Source organism: Canis lupus, chromosome 8, assembly GCF_048164855.1.
Source record: "Canis lupus baileyi chromosome 8, mCanLup2.hap1, whole genome shotgun sequence".
NCBI lineage: Eukaryota > Metazoa > Chordata > Mammalia > Carnivora > Canidae > Canis > Canis lupus.
Genome location: NC_132845.1, coordinates 34,621,837 through 34,639,463, shown reverse-complemented (window position 1 = coordinate 34,639,463; position 17,627 = coordinate 34,621,837). Strand labels below are relative to the sequence as shown.

The following is a 17,627-nucleotide window of genomic DNA, read 5'->3' as shown; positions in this document are numbered from 1 at the left end:
TCAGCTTGTTCAAAACCAGAATGGATCTGTTCCCAGACATCGAATCCAAAATCCTCTCATGATGAACATGAGACCATACCAGGAAAGTAAGTATTATTTTATTATTAATGATAATAAAAATGACTACCCATTAACTGGTTACATACAATATGCTTAGTGCATTAAATTATTGGCCCAAGATCACCTAGATCATAAGTAGTAGAGCCAAAATTCAAACCAAAGTATGACTAATACTTCAAACATTTGTTTATTCATTCAACAAATATTTGAATGTCAGTAGCAGTGTCCCATGCCAGGGGTCACCCCCATCGTTTCTAGTGAGAGATTGCATGACAAGAGTGCCACATGGGAGGGGGATTATGGTCATAGAAGGACTCCCAGCCCCAAGAAGGCCACCAGGCATGCACCATGCACCAAGAAGGCCCCGCATGCACCTGCTTGGGGAGGACACAGTGAAAAATTAAACTACTGTCCCTGCCCTCATGGAAGTTACTTTTTTGGTAGAAGGGCCAGTCTTTGTAAGTGCCACAAAGGGAGTGTACTGAGTACTAATACCTAATTTGGGGGTTCAGGGAAGCTGAACACCAAAAGATAAGTGTGAGTCAACTAGCAAGAGGATGTAGAGGCTAACAGTGAGGACATTCTAGTCTGAGAGCTTGCTGGAGTGGGAAGGGCCCTTGGCAAGTTCAGGAACAGTGTAGAGCGTGTGGCTGTGGGGCAAGATGGGGCTGGTGAAGGGATGGGCAGGGCAGACCATGTAGGGGCTTGTCAGCCACAGGAAGGATTTCAAACTCTTGAGTATAACAAGCCAATGAAGTTTTAAACCAGAGTGTTTTTAAAGTTTCCTAGTGTTTTAAAAGATCATTCTAACTACTAAAGAAGCAGGAATGGAGTAGAGGAGTCCAGGCGTGAAGCACAGAGGCCAAGTAAGAGGCTGGGGCAATAATCCAGGTGAGATGATGGTAGCCTTCGCCAAGGGTGGTAGAAAAGGAAAGAGAGCGGTCAGGAGGCAGAACCAATAGTGGTGTAGCAGGGTGGTTAACAGTTTAGGCTCGGCACTCACTCAGTCGGAACTCACTAGCTACTATCATAATGCAGTGTGGTGTTCAAAAATGTGGCCTCTGGGGTTATTTTGGGTTTGCATCTTGGTTCAGTGTTCTTGAGATCTCTGTGCTTTGCTTTCCCCACTCTGTTTGCCCATTATTCCCCAAGTAGGAATAACAATAGTGCCAAATTCATTGAGGATTGAGCCAATACATATAAAGTACTTGGAAAGGTACCTGGCATTCAGCAAGTGATGGCTGTTATTGTAGATAAGGTGACTGATTGGATGTGGGGAGACAGTGGACTCTGAAGCCTATGCCCTTCCCACTGCACCACACTGCCCTGCCCTGTCCTGTCTGGAGATTTCTATTAGCTAGGGGCTCCTGATGCTGATGGTCTCTGATGCTGTCAACCGGATGATAGATCCAATGTGTTCAACTAACCTGCGGAACCAACTCATGTGAATGTGGTAGGGGAGGGAGATGAAGGGACACATTGGGTCACAAGCATTTGAGGTCGGACTTTCTGGAGATGACTGCCACAAGTGTTTTATGTACCAAAGAAGTAATGCTTAACAGAAGGAATCCCAAGCCAGGGGGTTGTGAGGATGGCTCCATAGCTCACCTGTCAACAGGCAAGGTCTTGTGGCATCCATTAAGGCCACTACTCATGGTTGTGCAAAGCAGAACACCAGGCAGTGCCCTTCACATAGTCTTTGTGAATGAAACCTCCCAGAGCCATGCAGTGCACAACCAGGAGGACTGTACATAGTGATGCCGGCCCCTCTTATTCACCCAGACCATCAACAGATGTAGTCATACTTACAGTGTAGTAGTTGAGGGGTGCCTGTTTAAAGAGGTGCTGCTTCTATCTTCCTACTGCTGCTGCCTCCTTGCTGTGTTAAGCTTACCAGTGATAGAATGAACTCAAGTCAAAGTGCCTGCAATTGGCAGATTTGTGTGCATTTGCTTTATAAATATGTTGGGTAAAAGGTTGGTCCAAAAAGAATAAAAACTGAATAAAAATTGGAGTCTCGCCTCTTTCTGTGGCAACAGAAGTAGAGACAGATTCTGAGAGGAAATGCCCTTCGTGGTCGTGGAACAACTCATTTCTGTGGTCAACCACAACAGGGCTATGAGAGCTACAAAAGGCAGAGAGTGCATAAACTCCTCAGTCCCAACACACACACACACACACACACACGGCCATTACTGAAGCACCACAGAGCAAGGGGGAGAGGAGAGATTGATACAAATATGCTTTTGCCTTCTAGAAAGAATCTTAGGGTTTTCATGACCTACAATTCAGACCTTGCTACACCCTCACTCCATTTCTACTCCTGCAGGATTTCTGGAAGCAAATCCTTAAGAAACTTTGGCAGTACCAAAGAAACAAAATCTGAGGTGAGGACTCGGGAAAAAAAAATCTAGAATCCTTGCAGCTTTTAAGTATGGGCTTGACCAGAAAACTGATGGCTTTTAAATTATTACAGCGTGGGGGCACCAGAAAATTGGCTCTGCTAAAAACAATGTGTGCTCAGCACTAACATAAGGACACACAGCCTGAGCAGCCACATGGTTTGTATTATTCCTAAATTGGTTCCAAGGGAAATTTCCTGGAGAAAGTGTTTTGTGGGTGGTGCCTCAGCCACAGGATCCCCTGAGCCAGGACTGAAGGCAGCAGCGACTGTTTCCAGCCACTCACAAGTCTGTTCGAGTGACACTGGGGTTAGAGCTGCCAGCAGTTCCCTATTTTCAAATCAAATCCCAGGCCACTTTCAAAGGCTTCCAATGCAATCACTAATACCCCTCGGTGCCCCCTCTGGGGTTATGACCCCCTAAATCCCCTTCGATGACTCCCAAGAGCTTTCCTTCTTTCTCACGGACCTCTTCCTCTGAAGCAGGGCAACAGCCCAGCAGGTTGCTGACCTCACCCTCTGATTCACACTCATCAGTCACGTGTTGGGTGTTTTTTCTGTCCCTTTCCCTAAAAAATATATTCCATCTCAGATTGGTTTCCTAGGAAACTAACCGTCAAAAACAGGAATAGACTGGGTGGGAAAAGAATGCTCCAAAAATTCCATCTTGCAATGTTAATAATGAGATAACCCAATTAACAGAAACAGTAACTTTTAACGTGTGGACTTTTCCTCTGTAGATATTAAACTCATCTTTGGATCATGCCCTAAGGACAGCAACCATTTTGAAAGAAACTACTGATCGAATGATTAGAATTATTGCAGAAGATCTTGCCAAAGCACAGAGATGGAGGAAGCAAATGAAATACTAGTTCGACCCAAGGCAACTGAGGACTTAAAAAAAAGAAAAATGCTAAGAAAACTTGATCTTCCCCCCAAAAGTATCTTACTATACAATTTAGGAAGGTGACTTTCTAGAGAAAATACCAAAACCATATGAAATGGGGGGCACCAAGTGCTTAAAAGGAAAAAAAAAATGGACCCTTGATTCTTAAAATTAATATTTATTTTAAAATAAATATGTTTTTCCTAACTCATAATAAAAGAAATCAAAACAATAAACTAGGAGTGCCTGGCTGACTCAGTGGGAAGAGCATGCAACCCTTGATCTCAGGGTCAGGAGTTCAAGTCCCATGTTGGGTGTAGAGATTACTAAAAAAAAAAAAAAAAAAGAACAAAACAATAAACTATACTTTTGTCTATTCGTATGGCAAAAACTAAAGTTTAGAAAAGCCAGTGTCAGGGAGGCTGGGGGTGACAGGTGCTTTTGTATCCTGAGGGTGGAAGTGTAAATTGGTGCAACCTGGTGGGAAGGCAACTTGGTATCAAATTCCACAAATGTAAAAGCACTAACCTTCTGAGCAGTGATTACTTCATAGTAACTCCCACATTCCCACATAGGCCATGGGATCGCACATGGATGGGCACTGGAGCACTGATGAGAAGAGCCCCGAGATGGAATTAATTAATACCCTACATGGTGATTCATAAATACCAACAGTCATGCAGCTAGTGCTCTGCAGCCACTGAAGAAAATGAGGTGGATTATCTTACAAGATAGCAAAAAAAAGCAAGATGACTCATACTATATGTAGTGTGACCTCATTTGCGTGTTTTTCAAAGGGCATGCCTATTTTCTGGAACAATACACAAAAATATTCAGTGGATCTCTAGGAAATGGAATTGGGAGTCATTCAGGGAAGGAAGACTCTATACTCTTCACTCACTTTCTGTACGGTATGAGAATTCTTCCAATATGTTTGTTATAAATTACGTGAAGATCTCTTGAAGTCAGATGCAAAAGTGTTAGTCCTAGATTAATGAATTTGGGACAAAAGTGAAGATAATTCACTAAAACTATGTACCAGGGATTAACTAAATTTATAGTATTTCGTGTAGAATGCCAGGACAAGATTTTGATTTGCTTCAAGACTGATTTATAACCTCTCGAATGACAGAGCAGCACATTATTGGCTCTTTCTCTGCTTCCTGAGGCCTCTATTCACTCCAAACAGTCAACAAAGGGTTTCCCAACCCCCAGAGCTTTGCTCTGTGGAGGGAGAATTGAATCTATTCCCACTTTGAAGATTTTTTGTGGCCAAGGCAGTTGCTATTTGTCCATCTGGCTGGAGAATGGACTATTTTTAACTTTGGGACTTGGAAATTGGTTTAGGGTGCCTTACAAGAGATAAAGCAGAGGCCACCCTGAAGATACGTCTGATTTTGTGGCTAATGGTACTTTAAGCTGGGGTACTGTAAGGATGAGAGCAAAGACTGGAAGTAGCATTTTATTTTATTTTAAATTTTTATTTATTTATGATAGTCACACAGAGAGAGAGACACACACACAGAGAGAGAGAGAGAGGCAGAGACATAGGCAGAGGGAGAAGCAGGCTCCATGCACCGGGAGCCCGACGTGGGATTCGATCCCAGGTCTCCAGGATCGCGCCCTGGGCCAAAGGCAGGCGCCAAACTGCTGCGCCACCCAGGGATCCCTGGAAGTAGCATTTTAAGAGGAAAAGAAGGGAGCTTAAACTGTGTATATGCTAAGAGGCTTCTAGTCATCACTTACCTAAATTTAATCACAACTTGATAACCTGGTTTTGTGTGCCAAGCATCACTATCCTGTCTCCAAGTTTAAAATTACACTTCTCTGCCTTGAAGGGCTCTCATACGATTCATTAGTTCTTAACCATTTTTGGGCTCAACCGTCTTTGAGAATCTGATGAAAGGTATGGAGTCTCCCTCCTTTATGCTCCACTCTTCAAGGAAAAGGGATATACGCACACACAATTTTGCACACAATTTTTTAAAATATTTTTTTTCTTAATTTATTTATGATAGTCACACACAGAGAGAGAGAGAGAGGCAGAGACACAGGCAGAGGGAGAAGCAGGCTCCATGCACCGGGAGCCCGACGTGGGATTCGATCCCGGGTCTCCAGGATTGCGCCCTGGGCCAAAGGCAGGCGCCAAACCACTGCGCCACCCAGGGATCCCCTGCACACAATTTTTAAAAGTTCAGGGACACCTAGAGCAAATCCATGGAGCCCAGGTTAGAAAGGACCACCATAAATGAATGTTCTTAAAGCCTCAATTAACCTTTGTAGAAACTTAACTATTGTAATCATGTATTTAAAAATATAGCCCATCTCTGCTTTATTAAACTATATTCTAAATGTAATTTTACACTTCCTTGATGACTGAGGGTCATTATGAACAATCACTGCAATGTGTTTAATCCAAGAACCAGAAACAGAGCCATGTCCTTAAGAAGTTCTGGGAGTGCTAGGCCCTGGGTGCCTGGATGGCTCAGTGGGAAGTGTCCGCCTTCAGCTCAGGTCAAGAGCCCAGGGTCCTGATCCTGAGCCCTGTGTGGGCCTCTGCTCAGCAGGGAGTCTGCTGCTCTCTCCCACCCTGTTCGTACTCGCTCGCTCGCTGGCACTCTCTCGCTCATCTTTTTTTAAAATAATGTGCCAGGTTCTGATTTACAAAGGTTATTTTATATTTACCAATTATGTAGCCTTGGGCGTCTCCTCCCGTCTTTGTGCAAATTCTGACAGATCTGTCTTCTAACTCTGCTGCAGGAACAGACCAGAAAAACAAGCTCATTAACTGAACATAATTGTATTTTGAGATTCAAGGGCTCACCATTGCGAGGGCAGCCATATGGGAAGCCAACACCGGGCAGTTTCCACTGTTCAGAGGCCTCTTTATGTTTATTTCCAACATGTGGCTGTGCCCTGATGGCTTGAGGCTGCCAGGAGCAAGAAGCAGGATGAGGGAGGGGGGATGTTTTTAACTCTTCAATAAAGAAATTCTAGCCATGCACTTTAACTATTAGATTATACAAGTGAAAAGTCCTCTTATCACTCCTTTCAACTGTAAACTTATGGCTAGGGATTTAAAATAGACCTAATTCCTACTGAATTTGAATACGTTTATATTTAATACTCAAAATGTTGCTTTGGTAGTAGAAATTTTACTGTGGGATGAAGACTTTTTTGCTCCTTTGATTCTAAAAGAAACCTGCTTGCATGCAATTTGACAGCCTTCACAAAGGGTTACAAATACCTAGAGAACTGAGTTAGGGACGCATCACATCTTAAAAAATAAACTGTCAAGATCTGGATCTTTGGAGCTCACATGCAAGAATTTTTTTGTGTCTTCGCCAACAGCCGGTAATTTCCTTACTTTTTTGTGAATATGGCAGAACAATGTGAATCCACTATACTTTACAAATGAAGCACATATTAACAGGAAGCAAACGTGGGCTTCCGAGATAGCGAATAAATGGTTTCAGTTAGTTTTAAGAGCAAAGTATCTTTTTCAGGGTCTTATCAGAATCGGTAACTGCTAATTCTGGAGGTGGGATCAGTTTATACAAGGAATTTATGTGAGATGACAACCTATGTCTTTGAATTCAGTAAATTTAGGAAACAGGGTCTCCCCAATTTTAAGCCTAAAATATACATAAATTGGAGGCCTCAAAGGATCTCACATCACTGACAGGACAAAGTCATCACTGAGGTGTTAAGTGACTGAATGATTGGGCCAGTGTTTGCTGTCATCACACTCTTGGTTCCATCTGTCCCAGGGCACTGGATCAGTGTAAGTCTCTGTTCCACATGTATTAACTCTGGACAGACAGTAACCAAGGTACACAAGGGCCTCAGATAGAACAAAGACACCAAAAACTAACCCTTTCACTGGCAGTGAACCGTTCCCATGTTCCATGCACGAAGAGAGCTGTGTACCAACATGCACGCCCAGGTGACATGACATCATGTGCTCCAGTTTTCTCAGCTTTCAAATGGAGATGATAATAATAGTGCCTATTCTCACAGGATTAAATGAGAAGATTAAATGAGGTAATATAAGCACTTTGAAACAGCGCCTGGCATGTATAAAGCTCTAAGTAAGCACTTCCATGTTATTATTTTGCTATCACTAATAAAATAGCCAAGTTATGAAATTAACATATCAAACCAATAATGTTCCTATATAAAGATGTTTGAAAATATAAAAAATCTAATATACATGGAACACAATATAAAGGTATTATGGCAACTACAGTACCTATATGAAGAAAAATAAAGTTTTTTTTTTAAAGATTTTATTTATTTATTCATGAGAGACAGAGATAGAGAGAGAGAGAGAGAGGCAGAGACACAGGCAGAGGGAGAAGCAGGCTCCACGCAGGGAGCCCGATGCAGGACTCGATCCTGGAACCCCGGAATCACACCCTGAGCCAAAGACGCTCAACCGCTGAGCCACCCAGGCATCCTGAAAATAAAGGTTTTGAAGGTCATAAAGATTTAGGTAAATAAAAAGACATTCCATATTCCTGAATCTCAAGTTTCAATATTCTAGAGCTGTCAATTCTTCTTAAATTAACCTATAAATTTACTGCAAACCTAATGAAAATCCAAAATAACTTGGTATTAACAAAATGATACTGAAGTTTATTTAGAAAAATGTAATAGCTAGAAAATCTCTGAAAAATAACAGTGATTTAGATGTGGGTGGAGTAGAAATTGTATCTGTCATACATTAAAATACAGCACAAATTAGGGGTGTCTGGCTGGCTTAGTCAATAAAGCATGCCACTCTTGATCTCAGGGTCATGAGTTCAAGCCCCACGTGTGGCATGGAGTTTAAAAAAATTTTTTTAATAAAATATAGCACAGGGCAGCCCGGGTGGCTCAGCGGTTTAGTGCCTGCCTTCAGCCCAGGGCCTGATCCTGAATACCTAGGATCGAGTCCCACGTCAGGCTCCCTGCATGGAGCCTGCTCCTCTCTCTCATGAATAAATAAAGTCTTTAAAAAAAATAAAAATAAAGTATAGCACAAATTAAAACAGGGAAAAACAACATTATGAACTCTAAGTCAATAAAAGAGAATTCAGAAACAGACCAAAATACAAATATAGTGTATGATAAAGATAGTATTTCAGACTCAATGAGGAGAGATTACCCAGTACATTGTACAATACCTGACTGTTTAGGAAGAAAGCTGGATTCCTGTTACATACTGCTTGTGTCAGGGTTCACATAGAACAGAAATTCCACAAGGTATTTCAAAGAATAGAATACAGATCCTTAAAAATCAGAGGAAAGAGGCGCCTGGATGGCTCAGTCGGTTAAACGTCTGTCTGCCTTCTGCTGAGGTCATGATTTTGGGGTCTTGGGACTGAGCTCTGTGTCGAGCTCTGCATTCAGGAGGTGCCTGCTTCTCCCTTGCTCTCTCCTCCACCACCATCTCCCCGCTTGCTTGTGCTCTCTCAAATAAATAAATAAATAAACAAACAAACAAATAATTTTTTGAAAAATCAAAGAAAAAGCTGAAGGGGCAGAAACTGGGGGCCAACATACTTTTAGACTCAAGGTTCTATCATCTTCTGTGATCCAGGGAACAGGAAGCCAGTGCTGTTGGTGGCAGAAGCTTGCTTGTCCCACTAGTACAGTCATGGTACATAATCTCCACCTTCTAAATCTTGACGAAATGCAAATCATTGGCAGAACCTAAACTGTCCGGAACCCTGCTATCTTTAAGTCTGCAAAACTGCATTTTTAGCCTTTCATCCCCTGTGGTATGAGATGGGGAGGCATGAGACCTAATGCCAAGTGCTAAGAGACAATACCTAGCATACATTCTCACATTAAAGTCAATTCTAGATGGATGAAAGAATTGCCTGTAAAAATAAAATGAAACCTATGGAAATGTTCTAGAAGAAAAAATGAGTGAATTTATAATCTTAGTTGTAAAAGGTATTTCTAGGTTTGTTTTTTTAAAATTTAATTTAATTTTTAAATTTTTTATTTATTTATGATAGTCACACAGAGAGAGAGAGAGAGAGGCAGACACAGGCAGAGGGAGAAGCAGGCTCTATGCACCGGGAGCCCGACGTGGGATTCGATCCCGGGTCTCCAGGATTGTGCCCTGGGCCAAAGGCAGGCGCCAAACCGCTGCGCCACCCAGGGATCCCATCTAGGTTTAACATATAATTCAGAAATCAAAAAGGAAAAGTAATAGGTTTACCTACATGAAAATTTAAAATGGTAGTATCAGCACAGTTGATTCTTGGACAACACAAGTTACACAAGTTTGCACAGGCCCACCTAAACATAGATTTTATGGATAAATATAGTAGAGTATTGTAAATGTATTCTCTTATGATTTTAACATTTTCCTTTATTGTAAGAATACAGTATACAATACATAAAGTACAAAATTTGTGTTTATCGACCACTTATGTTTTTGGTAGGCTTCTGGTCAACAGTAGGCTACTAGTAAAGTTTCTGAGGAGTAAACAGTTTTTCAACAGATTTTCAACTGCATGGTTTGGAGGCAAGGGTCAGCACCCATAAACGATGTTCAAAAGTCAACTACATTTTAAATGCACAAATACTTTGGCCAGCTATACCATTGCTAGAAATTTATATCATAAAAGTATTTGTGTAGGGGGCACCTGGGCACCTCGGTAACTCAGTTGGTTAAGCGTCTGCCTTCAGCTCAGGTACCAATCCAAGTTCCCTGCTCAGCAGGGAGTCTGCTTCTCTCTCTCCCTCTGCCTCTGCCCAACTGTGCTCTCTTTCAAATAAATGAATAAAAATCTTAAAAAAAAAAAAAAAAAATAGGGGACACCTGGGTGGCTCAGGGGTTGAGTGCCTGCCTTTGGCCCAAGGCGTGATCCTGGAGACCTGGGATCGAGTCCCATATCAGGCTCCCTGTGTGGATGGAGCCTGGTTCTCTCTCTGCCTATTTCTCTGCCTCTCTCTCTGTGTGTCTCTCATGAATAAATAAAAATTCTTTAAAAAAAAAAAAAAAGTATTTGTGTTTGCAAAGGTATGTACCCTAACAATGCTGCATTATATGTAAGAGCAAAACTCTGAAGATGAGTAGTATATTAAACTATGAGGCCACTATGAGGTCGGGTAAAGAGAGATTTGAAATAAAGACACACCCTTTGCTTAACACATGTGTATACGTATCTTTATATTATCCAACCTTATACAAATATGACATTATTTTTATAAAAAGTCAACAGGATCTATCATGGTGGGAAGATTATGGCGCATTTTCTTTTTTGTAACTTTCTGATTTAGAACTTTTAAACTTCCCAACCTCTCCTTCTTCCCTTGCCCCCCAAAAGATAAATTTTTGTAACTATACATTTACTTTCTCTTAGAATATCAGACTTATTTTTGGTCTTCTACTTTAAACATATATGATTTTGAAATTATATAAAATTGTGTTCTTTAGAAGTATTTGGGTAGACAGTATACACTGTGAAATTATTCTATTAATGACAGAATTTACACATAAATGAATTTCAAATGAAAAAAACTATTTATAGAAAATCATTCTATCATACAGTTTTACTTTTATAACCTTCTCATTTAAAATCATTCTTTCCCAAAAAACTATATTTGATAGGTAATCTGATAAGTAATTAGTATGTACATAGGTAGTTGTGAAAAATTACCCATAATTCTAATATATTCAGTTGCAAAAGTGAAAAATTTCCTCTTAGAAAGCATTTTAACAAAAAAAAAAAAAAAGAAAGCATTTTAACATTTCTTCTCATCATCTACAAAGCAGCAACACTATTTAAATTATTAAAAATGGCAAATTTATGATATGTAATCATAAAGTCCCTTATGAAATATATTTGAAAAATCATTATTCCATAAAATATTTACATTGTTTAAATGACATAACAACTTTGTCTTGATTTTAGTTGAACATGTTAGTAAGAATCTCCAAAAGAAATGAAAATCATTATTCATCCTTAGTAAAGGAGACTTTATCCTTGGGTTTATTCAGCATCTTTATATCATCCAAAAGTTTCCTGGGTGTCAAAACATGTGTAGAACCTGGCAGGATAGAAGATACATTTTCAGAGTCCAGCAGTTACATATTCTTCTTGACTAATTATATTGCCCTCTTCCTCAAATTTGCAAAGTGTCATAGCTTGGGAGCAATTTAACAAAATTTCTATAGGACACATTCCTGAAATCTGCCTATACCTCAATATTTCAGTCCTTCCCCTTCATTGAACAGCAGCATGCTCAGTAAACCACTCCTAGTACTTTGTCTACTTTGTGCTATGCATTGATATGCTGAAGATCAAACTGGAGGTTATTGTATCCTTGTGACAGAACAGAATAGTCACTGTTCAATCACAGGATCATTAAGCAGAGCTGTAGATTTAGACCTGGTACACAACTGTGCATGAGGAGAGCTTCTGTATCAGTGGCTTTGACTGAAAAAAAAATTTTTTTTTAAAGATTTATTTCAGAGAGCGAGCGAGCGAGCGAGGGAGCAGGAGCAGGGGGACAGGCAAAGGGATCAATCCCTGGAAGGGTCTGACTCCTGCTCAGAGGGGAACCTGCTTGTTTCTCCCTCTTCCCCTGAGTGTGCTCTCTGTCAAATAAATAAATAAAATCTTAAAAACAAAACACCTAAATTCCATTCAGGACTTGCCAATGTCAAGTCCACACGCACAAAAACATTCAAAAGTATTTCTGTAGTAGAAACGTATTTATGTCTTAAAACTTATTTAATATTAAGGGCAAGTAGAGAACATAATATTTTAAAAGACATATTTAATAATATCTAAGTAATATAATATTTTGAAGCTTATTCCTCTGAAAATAGAATATTTAAAAATCAAATTATCAGAAAGGTCAATCAGGAAAGAACTGTGGCACATTAGATAAAACACTATGATTAGTAAGTTCTTCTGTATTCAACAATTTAGTCCGCTATGTAACTTAGAATATAACGGTTTGCATTGTTTAAAACAAAACTGAAAAGAGGAAAATGTCTTACCAATAATAACCTCACAGGATTTATGGGCCTGAGAAACTTCATAAGCACAACGCATTTCAGAGTATGTAATTCCTCCAATTACAAAAATAATCAGCTTTGACCCATTTTTTCGGTCCTCTAAATAATTAGTTCTAGGTTTCTGGCGAGCACTAAAAAATAAATACCCACACGTTAAAAATATTTCCAAAGCCACAGTGCTTGCAGAGTTTTTAAAAAGCCTAACTCAAACAAACTCAAATTTGACACCAATTATACTTATTTTATGGAAATGACTTAACAATGGTATGAATGGAGAACCAAGACAGGTTAGGTAGGACAGCCCCATTTTAAGTTTAATTTTGGTCTAACAGAGTTTGGACAAATCGCTCATAACCTAGTTCAGCATTTTTACACATAAAATAGAGCTGACACTATATACCTGAAAAGTCTAGGACTTTTTTTTTTTTTTTTTTTTAAGATTTGAGAGAGAGAGAGAGAGTGAGCGAGCAAGTGCAGGGGAAAGGAGCAGAGGGAGGAGGAGAAAGAAACTCAAGCAGACTCCATGCTGAGCACAGAGCCTGACATGGGGCTCGATCCCAGGACCCTGAGATCACCCGAGCTGAAACCAAGAGTCAGATGCTTAACTGAGTCACCCAGACACCCGAAAATATATGACTTTCTTTCTTTCTTTTTTTAAGATTGTATTTATTTATTCATGAGACACACACACACACAGAGGCAGAGACATAGGCAGAAAGAGGTAGGCTTCATGCAGGGAGCCCAATGTGGAACTCTGTCCTGGGAGTCTAGGATCACACCCTGGGCCAAAGGCAGGCGCGCTCAACCACTGAGCCACCCAGGCATCCCAAAATCTATGACTTTCTGAAGTCTTTAAAATCCTCTTGTTTCAGTGCCACTCCCTTCATTTTTTTAAACTTTAGGAAGTCATAGACTTCTCAGATATATTATTTCTTCATATGAAGCAAATCAGAGAGTGTCAGCTCTATTTTATAGCACAGGGAGGGAAGCACAGGTACAGATCTGGAGCTGATGTGGTACAGGGAAATCCCATGCTGAACTCAGTAAGGTATGATGGTAGGAGTTTATCAAGGACATATCTGCACTTCTGTGTTTACTGCAGCATTATTTGTAATAGCCAAGACACAGAACACTTAAATATCTGTTGATGGAGAAATGGATTAAGAAAATGTAGTGTGAAAAAAAAAAAAAAAAGGAAAATGTAGTGTGTGTGTATGTGTGTATATATATATATGCATGCATGCAGTGGAATATTATTCAGCTTTATTTATTTATTTTTTTTTAATTTTTATTTATTTATGATAGTCACAGAGAGAAAGAGGCGCAGAGACACAGGCAGAGGGAGAAGCAGGCTCCATGCACCGGGAGCCCGACGTGGGATTCGATCCCGGGTCTCCAGGATCGCGCCCTGGGCCAAAGGCAGGCGCCAAACCGCTGCGCCACCCCAGGGATCCCATTATTCAGCTTTAAAAAAAAAAAAAGAAGAAGAAGGAAATGGGCACCTGGTGGCCCAATGAACCAGGTAAGCATCTGCCCTCAGCTCAGATCATGATCTCAGGGTCTTAGGATTGAACCTCACTCATGTCAGGCTCCATGCTCAGCCTTCTTTCTCCCCTTCCCTCTCTCCATCCCCACCTCCCTGCTTGTGCTCACTTTCTCACTCTCAAATAAAATCTTTAAAAAAAATTAAAATAAAATAAAAACTTAAAAAAAAGAAGGAAATCCTGCCAACTTTAACTACATGAATGAACCTGCAAGACATTATGCTAAGTGAAATTATGTTGGGCTCAAAAAGACAACTACTGCATGATCTCACTTCTATGTGGAATCGGAAATAATTAAATTCATAAAACAGGGACACCTGGGTGGCTCAGCAGCTGAGCATCTGCCTTTGGCTCAGGGCGTGACCCCAAGTCCCAGGATCAATTCCCGCATCAGGCTCCCTGCATGGAGCCTGCTTCTCCCTCTGCCTGTCTCTGCCTCTCTCTCTCTGTGTCTCTCATGAATAAATAAATAAAATCTTAAAAAAAAAAACAACAAAACTATTTCAAGGGATGCCTGAGTGGAGCAGCTGTTAAAGCGTCTGCCCTCGGCTCAGGGCATGATCCTGGATCCTGGGATCGAGTCCCACATCAGGCTCCCCGCAGGGACCCTGCTTCTCCCTCTGCCTCTCTCTCTGTGTGTCTCTCAGGAATAAATAAATACAATCTTTAAAAATAAATAAATAAATACAATTTCTTTTTTTTTTTTTTAAGATTTTATTTATTCACGAGAGACACAGAGAGAGGCAGAGACATAGGCAGAGGGAGAAGCAGGCTCCATGCAGGGAGCCCGATGTGGGACTTGATTCCAGGTCCCCAGGATCACGTCCTGGGCGAAGGCCGTGCTCAACTGCTGAGCCACCCAGGCTGCCCAATAAAAACTATTTCAAGGGGCAGCTGGGTGCTCAGTAGTTGAGTGTCTGCCTTCCGCTCAGGTTGTGATCCTGGGGTCCTGGGATGGAGTTACGCACTGGACTCCCCGCAGTGAGCCTGCTTCCCCCTCTGCCTATGTCTCAGCCTCTCTCTCTGTGTCTCTCATGAATAAAAAACAAAAGCTTAAAGAAAAAATTTTTTATAAAAAAAAAAAGACTATTTCAAAAGTGCCTGGGTGACTGAGTTAGTTGAGTGTCCAACTCTTGATTTTGGCTCAAGTCATGATCTTAGGGTTTTGAGATCGAGCCCTGTGTTGCTCTTGCTCAGTGGGGAGGTCTGCTTGAGATTCTTTCCCTCTGCCCCACTCTTGTGCGCAGGTGTGCGCATGCGCACACACACACACTCTAAAATAAAAAAAAAATTTTTCAAAAGAAAAAGCAAAAAAAAAAAAAGAAGAAAGAAAGAAAAGAGAAAAAAGGAGATAATAATGCCCAAAACAATTATGTGATCCCAATAATTTTTAAATTTCTGAATAGCAATTTTAGGACAATGGGATTATAAATATAATCAAACAAAATAAAACAAGTAATTTGTTTTGCATACATGTATAAGGTGTCGTGCTGGTGTTTTACATTCTGATAGATAAAAAATAATAATAATAAAATCCCTAGATCCTGAAATCTCACTCTAGGAAGCACCTAGAAGCTTTGGTTAAAATAAGAGTGAACTCCTTTTTAAAAGCACAGCTGAAAATAAACAAATAAGAGAAATCTCCAAAGGCTAGCAGTAAAGAGGAAGCTAAACACTGGAGTGGTAAACTAAGTTGAGGCTTGTCAGCCTAGTGGAGTGTTAGTCTAATCTTAGCAAACAAGAGACTTGGGTGTTTACCCATTTAATGAACAAAAGAGACAATGGTTTGGTATTATGTAAAGTAGGGTGGGATTGGGAGTTGACACTCCAGTATAAGGTAGGAAACTTTTTTTTTTTTTTTTAATGATACAGTACATTTTCATACTGCTTACCTGGAATCACTTAAAACAGGTTGAAGTTAAAGAAAACCTGTCTCTTAAGTGACTATGCCTCCAGGAATGTTGCCAATATTAGAGTTACTTCTGTACCATTTCAATTATTAGTCTGCAATATCATATCGACAGTTTCACCGGCTTTCATTGATAGGTTTTACCTTACAGCTCCTGAGCCATTCCATACTGCTGGACACTGGGAACAATATGGCCATTCTTTTGAATCTAATCTATTATCAATGGCATCCTACGGAAGAAAAGAATTAACACCAACAAAAAAATGTAAATTCCAGGATTTTTTATTTGTGCATTTTACATAAAACTCAAAACTTGTGTTTACAAGTCAGGGACCTAAAGGTATGTAAATATTTAATGAAATAAGGTTAGCTTTCTCTCTGATACTTACAAATCTTACTTGCTTCAAAAACTAATGCAATCATTTACTTACTTATTAAACCAATATTTACTGAATGTCTACATTTCTTCACGTGGAGGGTCTCCAATACTGGTATAAGGAATGCAGAGACCTTATCAAAACATTTATCTCTAGAGTGCTAGGGGTTTCTAAATAACATCCTAGTCCTGACATACCTCTTAAGCTACTGGAGAGCCCAGGCCTTGCCCTTCATTGCAGTGGCTCTAAAATAGGATGTGCATCCCTGACCTAAGGGATGAGAGAACTTTTCCTTTTGTTAAAAAAATTTTTTTAGGGTTTGTGATATAGGATTTGCTAGGTATATAGATTATGTTTCTCACCAGCACAGTAATACATAGTTTATAAATAGTCATATACTATAAGCTTATGTTCACAATTTTTATGGTTAAGTTATGCATGATTATAACAATCTGGAGACCACTGCATTACAGCACAGTAATATAAAAGGTATTACTAGTACATGGGCATAAAGAATGAGCAAAAGGTATTCAGTAATCCAAGAATATTTCATTAAAACTATAAGAAGCAAAGAAATCAAGTTTCAGGAGAAATCCTGAAGGTCTTAGAATGCCACTGAGCCAAAACTAAACTTTTTAAATTAACATGCAAATACTTATTACAGGATTCAGGAAGTCAATTCTTATTTTAAATGTACCAGCCAAGAAAAACTACTCAGCTAGATCCTTGTTATGGGTAGGTTATGTTGTAGAAAACAAAGTCTAAATTCTTTAAACTTTTCACCTATGGTTAAGAATGTGTGAATGACAAAATCAGCCAAACAAAACAGGAAAATTATAGTCATAAATTATACACATTTAGTTCCCAAAGCAAAGTTGAAACAGGTTTAAGTCAAAGGAAAATTGGAATAAATGAAACTATAACTGAACAATCAATGTCATGATTTTATTGCTCATAATACAACTTTTATTAGTTCATTTTCTAATTTCCCATAATTGAATATTAGTTTCTAAAAGCAAACAGTACTAAAGGCATAAGCCATCTGTTGGACGGAACAGCAAACTATAATTTACAATTTACAGTTTAATAACACAAATACTTTTCCAAGAATACCAGAGTCTAACTGGTTGTATGCAAACGTTATTTTGTAGAACTTTCATTCAAATAAATTATTTAACCTTCTGCTACATATAGTTATTTAAAACAACAGGGTTTTTTTTTTTTTCCAATAAGGCAGTATGTATGCTTACTTTTATTTATTTTGAGGCAGTTTGTAAGTTTGTTTGAGATCTTTAAAGAATCTTCACATTTCCTTTCCACCCTTGACCCCAGATACAGCCTTCTTTTATGAACCCTCCCAGTACAGCAGAAATTTCTGACCAACAGATATGCTCAGACTGACAGATAAACATAAAAAAGGAA

At 39.6% G+C, this 17,627-nt stretch overlaps 2 protein-coding genes across 14 annotated transcripts in view; one reads left to right on the top strand and one right to left on the bottom strand.

Moving 5' to 3' along the window:
* The window catches only part of AKNAD1 (AKNA domain containing 1), a 72,223-nt gene extending 58,281 nt beyond the window's left edge, over positions 1-13,942 (top strand). For 4 of the 12 annotated variants that reach the window (XM_072834789.1, XM_072834788.1, XM_072834796.1 and 1 more), the window contains 3 exons: positions 5-86; positions 2,318-2,447; positions 3,202-3,569. In XM_072834789.1, the coding sequence (XP_072690890.1) occupies positions 5-86; positions 2,318-2,447; positions 3,202-3,333 (344 nt within the window). In that variant the 3' untranslated portion in view covers positions 3,334-3,569. Of the gene's footprint in view, positions 1-4; positions 87-841; positions 2,278-2,317; positions 2,448-2,536; positions 2,622-3,201; positions 3,579-13,680 lie in introns of those variants that run through there. The other 8 variants (XM_072834797.1, XM_072834793.1, XM_072834792.1 and 5 more) reach the window with 8 other exon arrangements.
* Positions 10,489-17,627, bottom strand: part of STXBP3 (syntaxin binding protein 3) — a 50,249-nt gene continuing 43,110 nt past the window's right edge. For both annotated transcript variants that reach the window (XM_072834803.1, XM_072834804.1), the window contains 3 exons: positions 15,973-16,058; positions 12,358-12,506; positions 10,489-11,399 (listed from right to left, as the gene is read on the bottom strand). In XM_072834803.1, coding sequence (XP_072690904.1) covers positions 11,305-11,399; positions 12,358-12,506; positions 15,973-16,058 — 330 coding nt within the window. In that variant the 3' untranslated portion in view covers positions 10,489-11,304. The remainder of the gene's footprint in view (positions 11,400-12,357; positions 12,507-15,972; positions 16,059-17,627) is intronic.